Below are 11,232 nucleotides of genomic sequence, written 5' to 3'. Positions count from 1 at the left end.
TCTACTCTGTGACGCTTTTGCCCCTCACCCCATGGGGTGGGGGGAGGGCAGCGGATGAGCATGATGGGAAGGTCTTCATTTCTTTGATCACTGTCTGAGGGTTCGTCCAAGTGGCCATGACAGGATTAGCAAACCCACCCCAGGTCACTTCCACATCAACGGCAGAGAATAAAGGAATTAGGGTGAAAAAGTCAAACAGAAGAAAGCACCTGGAAGGGATGTTTTTATGTTCACTTACTTGGAAAACAATACAGCATGAAGATACATGTTTTTCAAAACATTCGTCCCCGTGAACCTGTCTGTTTCAGCTGCAGTTGTAATTCAAGAACTGCCAAACGGAAGCCATAGAATGGTGGGTGGGGGGTGGAGAGGAGGGCTGTCAAGGGACAGGTAGCAATTATGTGCTATTTCTCTTCTAATTTCAGATAATTTAGAGTTTCAACTTTTCCAGCAAGCCAGAGTTACATAAACAGGTGCCATACTAAAATACAAATTGGGTAAAAATATAAAAACTCCTACAGCAATAATATTTTAGGGAAAAAACACATTAAAGTCTGATACAGTAAGAAAATACAAGCAAGACCATTTGAGCAGTTCTATTTCTCTGTATGAATAACAGTTGCAAATGATGGCTAGATGTGAAATAATAAAGAACTGAATCGCATATAACTTAGAAAGGGGTAACATTTCTAAACACTGACTTTGTAAGAAAACATGAAAGACATCTTACACTCAGACATCATGGTTAAGAGGAAGAAGGTAATTTCTGAAGGCTGCAGTGGGCAAATGCCACGGTCTCTGTTTTCACCTTGCCCTTAAGCTGTGTTGGGATATTCACGCTGCAGGGGGTTTCCTGCAGTATGTAGCACCAATATGCGACTCAGATTTTGCCTTTGCATTGAGTCCTTCATGTCTTCAATTTTGAGTGCACTGAGGTATGTTTTCTTTGGTTGCTCTTGTGATGAATGTGTAATAAAAAAAACTGTAATATTTACAACACTTAAACATTTTAGATTTCAGTGTCAACTCTTCACCTAAGAAAAACTGGAAAACTCTTTAGGAATCACTGGAAGGTCATTACTTCCTAGCATCTGTCATGAAACTGTTTTCAATACACAGAACAATTAGCCTATTAGCACAGTCGTATGCTTTCTGGTCCAGAATCTTCCCGGTGCTCAGTGGCGAGGCGAATCCCGTGACTGCCGTGTCTGCGGTTCGCCATGCTTCACAGTACTTATCCACAAGACGGACACCGTGGGTGGTGGAGCCATGCCAGACGACCTTCTGGGGCCTAGAAGGTGATTTTGTCATGTTACATTTTGAATGACACATCTTTGTGGTACATCTCAGTAAACAACGTGGTAAGTCTAGTGAATGAAGTGAATCAAGTCGAACTCCTTACCCCTTCACAGAATCTAATGCTAGATCTCTCTACTCTCATGGTCTCCTTCCTTCCTTCCTTCCTTCCTTCCTTCCTTCCTTCCTTCCTTCCTCCCTTCCTTCCTCCTTCTTTTCCTCCCTCCCTCCTTCCTTTGGTCTTTTTCTTTCTTCTGGGGGATGAATCCAGGGCCTTCACAGTAAGCTACGTCCCCAACCTTTTTAAAAATTCGAGACAGGGTCTCGTTAAGTCACTAAGTTCCCCAGGCTGGGCTCACTTGTATTCCACCTGCCTCAGCTCCTTAGAGTCCTAGGATTACAGATGTGCATGCAGCACTCATGGTTCTTTCTAGCTTTCTGAACACACTCTATTCCAGCCACACCCAGCTTGCAATTGTTTCCCAGCCATGTACTCGGTTTTTGTAAATCTAAACTACCACTCATGAGGCCCCTTAGTCTAGAGTGGCCCTGTTTCATTTTTAGACCAATTTAGTAACTCCTTATTATCTTTCCAAGCCCGATAGGTGCCTCCTCTCCCAGGAAGCCTTCTCTGATTCGCATCCCTAAGTGAAAATGAATGGTTATCTATGTGCTTCTCATTTTATCAGTTTCTCCATTTTACAATCACACAGTTATCTTTTGTCTGTCTTTCCTTGAGGAATGGGAGCTCTTTAGGGTTAGGGGTCATATAGGTTTATTACTATGCCTTCCAGGCCTGACATCAGACCTATTATAGAGTAACCGGAAGAAAGATTTGCTGAATTGTTCTGTTATGAAAAGCACAATCATGTGCAAAGATTTAGAGGGAATTCATGTACAGAGTTACTGGATCACCAGGAGTTCAGCACTTAGCACTTAAGAGCCTACTGCATGGTATGCTTTGTACATATTTGTTCTAACCGCACAACAATCTGATGGTATAAATACGGTCATCTTGTCCATTTAAAAGGCAAGGCAACGGAGGCTCAGAGAGTGCAAGTGCCTTGCCTAGGGTCTCATATTAAGCTACTGAACTCAGGTCCACCAGCTCTGTCCATGGCCTTCAGCCTTCAGCTACCTCACTGTAGCTTCATGTTGGCAATCATGCAGTAGGGCAGCTGGTAAAGGCACGCCATTGTGAGGATGCACCTTAAAACTCTCTATCATACCATGTAAGTAGGTTCCCACCCTCGCTTACCAAGAAGGATCTCTCATCACATCTCGGCCATCAAAGGAGTATATTGGAACATGTATATTGAACTGACCTCCATCACCAGAAAAAATCGAGTCCCAATTATTAAAAAGTACTTGGCCCTGTGAAGATAAAGATCATAATAGAATCATTACAGTCCCTGTTACAGTCCCCGGGGAGACTGATGCACCCAGAGAACAAGGGGAACAGGTTTTATCTTTACCTTGAGGTTTACTATTGGAAGGTTGTATCTCTCTGCCTTCCTTACAACTGTGGAAAGATCTTGCAAATGAGAAGATAAGAATGCTCGGAAGGTGGACAATAGTCCTGCAGCCCTGGCCTGCTGGAAGCACTGAAAATCAGCTCTAATGTCCCCAGAAAACGGCATGTTTAGAGCAACCAAGTGCAACTGAAAAAAGTGAGAGAAAAAACAATGCGGTTAGCACTGATGGGAAACCACAACCTGAGGATGGTCTTGTGTCCTGAAGAAGATCCCAGCAGTCTTAGGACTGAAGATTCTGTACATCACGGATCATCTAATTCAACCTGGACCTTACATGAGAACCACAGGACCATCCCCAGGGCAGAAAAGTTACGGTTCCCCAAGCAACCTGTTTCGTTCAGCTCTTTGAACAGTTGTATTACGTGAAATGTCTTACTTTGATGAGAAAACAACACAAAACCAAACCCTATTTGGACCAAATAAAGGACTTCAGAGAACTGAATCCAGCCTGAAGCATATGTTTGGGACCTCTGAGTGTCCCTAGCTCAGTCCCAGAAGGGGTTTTCAGTTGACATTGGTCCTGGATCCAAGAGCTTCTCTGGCTATCTGCTGTCTGTGCTTTCTTCCATTTCCTGAGCAGAACTAGGACTGATCACACCAGGGGCCAGGGAATGGCCTTGAAAGGAAAAGGATGTGACATTTACTACCAAGACTGCTTGGATAGGACCTTCTAAAAACTAGGTGTCATAACCATTGTAGCTGTACATCCCTGCCACCTTGTTCAGCAGCAAAAATAAAAGCCACTCCACAGCCTATTTTTTTGTTTGTTTGTTTGTTTTTGGTACCGGGAATTGAACTACAGTGAATGTATACTACTTCTGAATTTATAAAACTGTTGAAAAATTCCATGAGCTACCATCCTAATTTTTTTTGGAGTCCTTTGAAGGGTTTTTCTCTTCCCTACCCTCTCATTTATTCTTCAACTAGCTAGAATTCTCTTTGAAGGATATGATTTAGTTTTTTTTTTTTTTTATGGAACTCCTGGCAGGCTAGTACCATTTGGCATTCTTTCTTCCTTGTTGGCCATGGCTTCTTAGTTTCCTTCTCACATTTCTTTTATCCATTCCTCTGTTTTTGCTCCATATAGTCCAGTCTACCACCCCCATAACAGTTGCCATGGCTTCGCTAAAGACTCCCACATATGTCTCCAGACTCGGTCCCACTACAGGCTTCTGACCTTCATGTCCCATGTCTTCCTGACTGTCTCTTCTTAGGTGTCACCTGGGCACCTCAGACTCATCATGCCCCAGTGAGGTCTTCCTTAGTAATGACCACATTATAGGGAGTACCCTTCTGTTGCCTGTTATACCTATGCCTTACTCTTTGAAAGTGCCATAGGTCTTCCTTTTTATTCTCCTGGCTCCCGTGGATTAGACTGGGAGTGGGCAATGACCCAAGAGAGACTATGCAGATGCTCTCTCCCAAGAGTTAACTGAGTCAGGTGAAGGGGGGCTCTGCAACCATACAATCACATAGCATCAGGCCCAGAATTAGTGCGATGGCAATCAGGGCTGTATGCAAGCTCATATAACCTCTGTCTGTGTGTTAGGTTGGAGCGGAGGTGGGAAGAGAGACTCTTGCAGAAGGAAGAACTTCCTTCTGAAGAAAGAAATAGTAAAGCAGCATAGCAGAGACAAGAGACCCCAGTTCTGGTTGTCCTTTCTTTGACTGAGTCTCACAGGTTTCCTGTAATGATTTACAGGAAGATAAATAAGATCTTTATTTACTAAGATCTTTATTTAAGTTGGCAAAAGAATAGAGTGACAGTTACTAACTCCAATAATGTGAAATGAACCCTGGAAAGGAACTTATGACCATTGATTATTCAGGCCGAAAACTGGCCATAATTACTAATCTCTGTCATCCTCAAGGCACCATATTCCATCAGTGACCAAACTGGTCACTCCTGCCTCCTTCATGTCTTTTCAGCCTGCCACTTCCCCACATGTTTGCGGCTTTGCCCTAGTTCGGAAAATACAGGAACCACTGAACTAATTTTGGGACCCTAGCTCCTATCTTCTCCGATCCATTTGGGCAAGATAATTTCTGAAGTGCCAGTTTTATCATACACTTTTCCTAACTTAACCCCACCAGTAACTCCCCAATGCCCACAGAAAAGGGTCAAAGTTCTTATGGTGGCATACAGGTCTTTCATGGCCAGCCCTTGCCCTTGCTGACCTCTGCAGAATATACTTCTCCTTTGTCTGCATTGAACTCTAGTCCTTTGATCAGACTGAAATGCTTGCAATCAGCACTTCTCCTTGCCTCCCTCTGTTCCATCTTTCCTCTATCTGGAATCTCCACCCTTTTTCCCAACTGGCCTACTCCTGAATCAATAGTCCTTTAGATCTTAGTTTAGTGCTCACCTCCTAGAGTTCCAGGTCATCTTCTCCACAACTTTCCTCATAACTCCAGTATCTCGTTTGCTTTGCCCCAAAAAGTATCTGTACTACACTGTAACTGCCCATATTTTATTTGCCTTGGTCACTGGTCTATAAGCATCTTGACAGTAGGAACTGTGTACTAAGCCCAAGGTCTAGCAGATAGTAGACATTCAATGTTGGCAAAGAAAATGTATGAATTGTACTTACGGTAGGATTCTCATAATTGGCACTTAAAATAGGGTTCAGTGGAGGCTGAAGCTGATATGACTGTTATGTAAAAGGAGAAAAGAAACAGTTGTGAATACACATTCAATCTGTTCCTCATACTACAGTGAGGTGCAAATTCAATACTTCTTGGGAAGACACTTTTGTTTGTTACAGTCTTAAACTGTAACCCTTTCCCTTCCTCCCTCCCTCCTTCCCTTCCTCTCTTCCTTCCTTCCTTCTTTTTCATTACTGGAGATCGAACCAAGAGCCTATGCACTGAGCTACATCTCCAGCTTTTTAAAATTTTTAAATTTTGAGAGAGTTTCACTAAGTCACTGAGTTGCTTAGGCTGGGCTTGAACTTAGAATCCTCCTGCCTCAGGCTCCCAGAGTACTGGGTTACAGGCGTGTGCCAAAGCACCTGATTTAACTGTGACTCTTGACTATTGAAGAATTTCACAGTCAAATGTAAGTCATCCTCAGAAATGGAAAGGATGCTCTCAAGATTTTTAAAAACTTCTTAAGAAAACAGCTGGGTATGGTGGTGCACGTGTGTAATCCCAGCACTCAGGAGGCTGAGGCAGGAGGATCGCTGTAAGTTCGAGACCAGCCTGGGCTACATAGTGAGTTCCAGGTCAGTCTCACTACATAGTGAGACCCTTTCTCAAAAAACAGAAAACGAAACACACACACAAAAAAAAAAAAGAAAGAAAGAAAACAGAGGACCCATGCTAAATGGCCAACACACTCACTTATAGAGCAAGCCACCCCTTCAAAGACTGTTTCATCATCTGCAAAATGGGGATAATTGCAGCTGCCTCATTCAGTTACAGCAAGTCTCAAAGATGGACCATGTCAGTAACCCATGTTCTTACAAGGCAGAAAATATCAAAAAGTAAAGGGATCTTCTGCATTGTTTGAGCCGATTAATGATTTCATAACTGGTAAAGTGAGGTTAAGAGAGAGAGAGAGAAAAAAAAACCTTGCCCAGGAAGACTCATGCAATCAGGAAGTATTCCACTTCTGGGCCCTGTTGTCCCTTTGCTCTATTGTGAGAATGCTCAGTCGGCATCCAGGGATTTGTGGGTTTCCAACAGATGCTAAACCATGCAATTCTGGCTGTTGAATTTGGAGAGTTGATACTGCGAGCCAAGGGGTACTCGGGAAGTTGATAAATGAAGAAGTCAGGGCCAAGGCAGGGGCACTACTTACATTGCTGGAAAGCGCAGGGGGTGGAGGACTGTCCGCAGGAATGGGGATCAGTTCTCCCAGCTTTAAGGAAAAGAGTGCATTGAAAATGAAATATCAATTAGAAACTGTTTGCCTAATTTCACAATGGAAAAATGAATATATTATTATCCTTAGAGAATATATTATTAGCCTTAGAGAAATATGGAGGCACTTTCTTAAAGAAAGTGTAAGAATTACCTGTAATTTTTTCCAGCCATCTCGAACACGAATGAAGAACTCTGTGCTGTCCCTCAAGTAGATGAATGTTCCTTCTATGACCAAATGGGGCCTTTGCAGCATGTCATCCATACTGCGGAATGCTGTGACCTGTCAGATAATTTTCAATTCCAAACATTGCCGTTATCATTAGAATACAGGCCCTCCTTAAAGTCAACTAGGAGGTGTGCCTTCATGGCCAATAAAAAGGCTTACTGTACCATACTTTCTCTAATAACTAAAGGAGAGAGTCTTTGTGATGAAATGAAAACATATATTACCTTGAAACACAAATCTAAATTTTATAAACCGTGAATTAAAACACAGCAAATACCATTCTGTGAGCACAAAGATGTAACAATAGAGTTATCTTTTCTCGGTTTTGTTATGAGCAAAACCACCAGCAAGTCTTTCCACTTCCCTTTCTTTAAAGCTGCTCGGTGGCATTAACTAAATGGTGTCATCCCATGCCGCTTCGTAACAGGTTTCAAATTTGTTTGCACTTGGAATAAAAAATGCAAGCAAGTAGGCAATTATACTTAGGCCTTAATTTTTCGCCTAGCTTGGTAATTACAATATTTAATACATGATGGAAAGTGGAGGCCTGCAATTTCTCTGTCTCAAAAAATACCAAAGATTAGACAGCCATTTAGCATATCTAGAAGCAGACTTAGAAGCTGCATAAAGTCTACTAAACAGCACCCAATTTCAAAGACTATCAGCAAAAAGAATTTTTATTTAAGCTCAGAAAATTTTAAAAAATTAATTTTCATCTCTCCGTGAAGTTGACTTCATTCATCAAAATGGCTTAGAAGATCCCTTCCACCAAGGAACCAAATATCAAAATTCTATCATCTGTTAGATAGCGTTTTCTTTTTGTTTTGTGTTCATTTTCTTTTGTTTCATTTGGCAGCCATTTTTTCTGAGTAAAATCTAGTAAAGATCAAAGGACACTTTTGGGACTCCTAACATCCCCTGGAGGTATTTGTCCCTCTTTATGTGCATTATAATAACCTCAGCATGCTGCACCCTGCCTCTAGGAACTGATGGATCACCACACCTTTTAGCAGAATTGTGAAAGGCAAAAGACTTAGGATAAATATGACTAGTTTACAAGACCTACTATGGCAGTGTTTATACTTTGATGCTTATTTTAAAATATACAATATTGTTAGGTAAAAACAGCCAAAAACCAGGAGCAGACCAGGACATAACAAGCCTTTATTATTGGGAGTATCTTCCAGGCTGTCTTTGAACAAAGGAGAGAGCAACATGGCAGAACAGAGAGCATCTTTTATAGGAGCGGGGTGGGGTTAGCCTGAGCTGGGGTGAAGTGGAGTGAGGTAGTATTAAGAGATTGGAGAAGTCTGTGACATCACTAGCTGCTAGGAGGTAGTAAGTATCAGGTTATTCTTTTGGGGGGAGAAGAGCTGTATGGGAAGAAGAAGCCTGTCCTTCGTTGGGAGAAGCAATATTTTAACACAGAGGCTGCTATTCTACGTGACAGCCATCTTAAGGCAAGAGAAATCTAACAAATGTGATTAGTTCTTACTATATAACTTAGCTAATTAAAGATTCACTGGGCTGAATTTCAATAATAAGTAATTTTGTTTCTATATCTCTTTACTTAATAAGTCAACTGAAGAGATAAATTACCTTCCACTGTTTGTGGAATTGTACCAGTTCTACGTGTCACGGAGTCCTAGTTCCAAAGTAAAAGGGAAGCCAGCCCCAGAACATTATAGCCAAAGTTTTAATTAAATCCACCCATAGCAGAATGATGACTACACACTGATAATGATACTGACCAAATTTCTGGATCCGGGAAGCCCTGGCTGTCCTGGAGGACCAGGTGGGCCTGGAAGGGCCACGGCTAAGACAAAATAGAAAACAAAAATTACAAAAAACACATTCCTTGAAAAATGGACCATATGCCAGGTGACTACTGAGAAGAGTGTTCACAACCCCAATTCAGTGCTTCAAGAAATCCCACCTGGCAATTGTGTCCTCAGGTTTGGGACCCAGTGTGCGACTTAGGCCACATTGACTGGTTTTACAGCAAAGAGATGAAGTTATTCATTGTCATCCTAGATCAAGCGATGCTGGACTTTTCAGGTTTATAAGTCAATCAGTCCCTTCTGTTATAATTTGTAAAAGCCAGTTTTAATTAGATTTTCTGTCACCTGCATCTAAAAATATCCTGACTCATATAACTTACCTCACCCAAGCCAAGCATGTGACCACTGAACAGAGGAAGTGGGCTCAGAAAGAGGAAGAGAGGAGGTTAGGCTGTGGGAGGAGGCTGGGGAGTGCAGTACCAGTAGCTCTGCCCTTGGGCAAAGATATGGACTCATATTCCTCGTTTGTCACTTTCCAGTTGTGCGATCATGAGGGGACAGTAAGCTCCCTGGACCTTCTGTCTCATCTGTGATATGTAAACGAGCATTTCTTCTTCACTGGGCTGTGTTAAGAATGAGTGAAATACAAACTCGGAATGTGCTGTGCAAATTACAAAGCAATTAGCTAGGGTTTCTTAACTTGATAAGAGTCATGATACCCTTAAAAATCAGATGAAGACCATTGCCCTTTTCCCCAGAAAAACATGTGCACACACACACTCCCACAAAAAAAGTTAGTGAGATGACAAGTCCCTGAAGCATATTCTTGAACTCTCTAGTAGTCAATAATTCACTAACTGAAAAGCCCTTGCTTTAGGTAAACATATGAAAGAATTATTACAGGTGTTCCCTTGCTCTTTTACCTCTCTAAATTCCTGTCCCCACTCCCACCTCCTCCACAAAATCTGCAAAGCTCTTGGCAGAATTAAGGATGATTTTACAAGTTCTGGTAAAGTCACCATATATGATTCGTCAGGTCACTGTGAGCAGGCTCCAGCATGGTACCTGAATGTCTATACACAAGTGGTAAACATCGAGAGGATAGAGAGCCAGGGGTGACTTGGAAATTACATTGCAGCCATGCCTCCTACTAGTATGTAGTAGTGTGACCCTGAAAAAGTTTCTTATCCTGTCTAAGCTTCGGTGTCTTCATCCATGAAATGAGACTTACAATATCCATTTCATCTTCCTCCCATTTGCTGTGAGAATTATATAAGATAATAGTTACTTGGGTGCTTTGTAAACTGAGACTTGTCATCATTGTGTGAGAGCAATCCTTATTCAACATAGTGAAGTGTCCTTGGCCCCCCTAGGGCAGTACTACTGCAGACAACAGATTCTCTGCAGCCTGTGCTTCCTGCAGCTCCTGTTCCTCTGCCAAGACTGTGTAGTCCCTTCTGGTTTTATCCATCCAGTACCTTTATTTCCCATCATCTTCCCTTGAGGTCTTTTCGTTCACCTCTATAACTGTTTGGTTCCAGAAAGAGCTACCATATTTGTATTCCCTCTCTCTCCCCACCTCCTCATTGTTGTTTGAGACAGGGTCTCACTCTGTAGTTTAGGCTGGCTTTGAATTTGCAGCAATTCTCCTAGCTCAGCCTCCCAAGTTCTGGGATCACAGGTGTGCAACACCACACCCAGCCTTACCATGTTTTCACATGATCCAATTTCCTGGCCATAGTGATTGGTTTAAAGTTGACACAGCTAGAGTAGGCCAATCAGAATCCTTCCCTGGGACCGGCCCCACCTTAGGACTTTTCAAACTAAAACTGAGATCAAGATTTCTAGCAGGCAGAGGAAGCTGCAAATTGTCAGTAGTCATATTTCTCTTTGTGCAGAGGATGTGGTTTATGGTGAGGTGAGGAAGCATGAAGCCCATGCACAGAGAGAAGCTGGGACAAGAGATAGCCTGAGAATCCTTGCGGAGGTCAAGACCTTGGTAGTGGTCCTTCTGGAGTTCCAACTGCCTATCTCCCCATGGATTAATTGTTCACTCTCTCCTACACAGCCGATAAATTTCCCTTTTGCTTGTACTACTTTGAGTCATGTTTCTCATTTATAACCAAGAAAGCCAAGGCTAAACCAAATCCACAGCACCAAGGTCACCTCCTGTACAAAGCTCGCTCTGATGCTCTAGACTACTTGAGTCTCTGTGCCCCCACACTTGGCTCATGCCAACCCAGTCAACAGAAAATTATGCATACAAGATATTTATGCTACTACAGGTTGATCATGCCTTATCTGAAATGTCAGAAAGAGAAGTGTATCAGATTTCTGATATTTTGTAGATTTTTGAATCTTTGTATATACATAATGAGACATCTTGGGGATAGGACCAAAATTTGAACACTAAATTCATATGTTTTATGGATGTTTTATATGCAAAGATGAAGGTAATTTATCGAATATTTTAAATATATATAATGTGTGTGTGTGTGTGTGTGTGTGTGTGTATATATATATATAT

At 42.1% G+C, this 11,232-nt stretch overlaps 1 protein-coding gene across 1 annotated transcript in view; it reads right to left on the bottom strand.

Annotated features, from left to right (window-relative positions):
- Positions 1-206: 206 nt before the first annotated feature.
- Col15a1 (collagen type XV alpha 1 chain) overlaps positions 207-11,232 on the bottom strand; it is a 104,055-nt gene continuing 93,029 nt past the window's right edge. Inside the window, exons 35-41 of the mRNA XM_010614381.1 lie at positions 8,676-8,740; positions 6,850-6,978; positions 6,634-6,693; positions 5,423-5,482; positions 2,772-2,957; positions 2,555-2,670; positions 207-1,291 (exon numbers count right to left, since the gene is read on the bottom strand). Coding sequence (XP_010612683.1) covers positions 1,078-1,291; positions 2,555-2,670; positions 2,772-2,957; positions 5,423-5,482; positions 6,634-6,693; positions 6,850-6,978; positions 8,676-8,740 — 830 coding nt within the window. The 3' untranslated portion in view covers positions 207-1,077. The remainder of the gene's footprint in view (positions 1,292-2,554; positions 2,671-2,771; positions 2,958-5,422; positions 5,483-6,633; positions 6,694-6,849; positions 6,979-8,675; positions 8,741-11,232) is intronic.

The sequence above is a fragment of the Fukomys damarensis genome, unplaced genomic scaffold, assembly GCF_012274545.1.
Source record: "Fukomys damarensis isolate Sample0158 unplaced genomic scaffold, DMR_v1.0_HiC HiC_scaffold_36, whole genome shotgun sequence".
Classification (NCBI taxonomy): Eukaryota; Metazoa; Chordata; class Mammalia; order Rodentia; family Bathyergidae; genus Fukomys; species Fukomys damarensis.
Note: the sequence above shows the minus strand (reverse complement) of the source record. Positions and strands in the feature narration are given on the sequence as shown.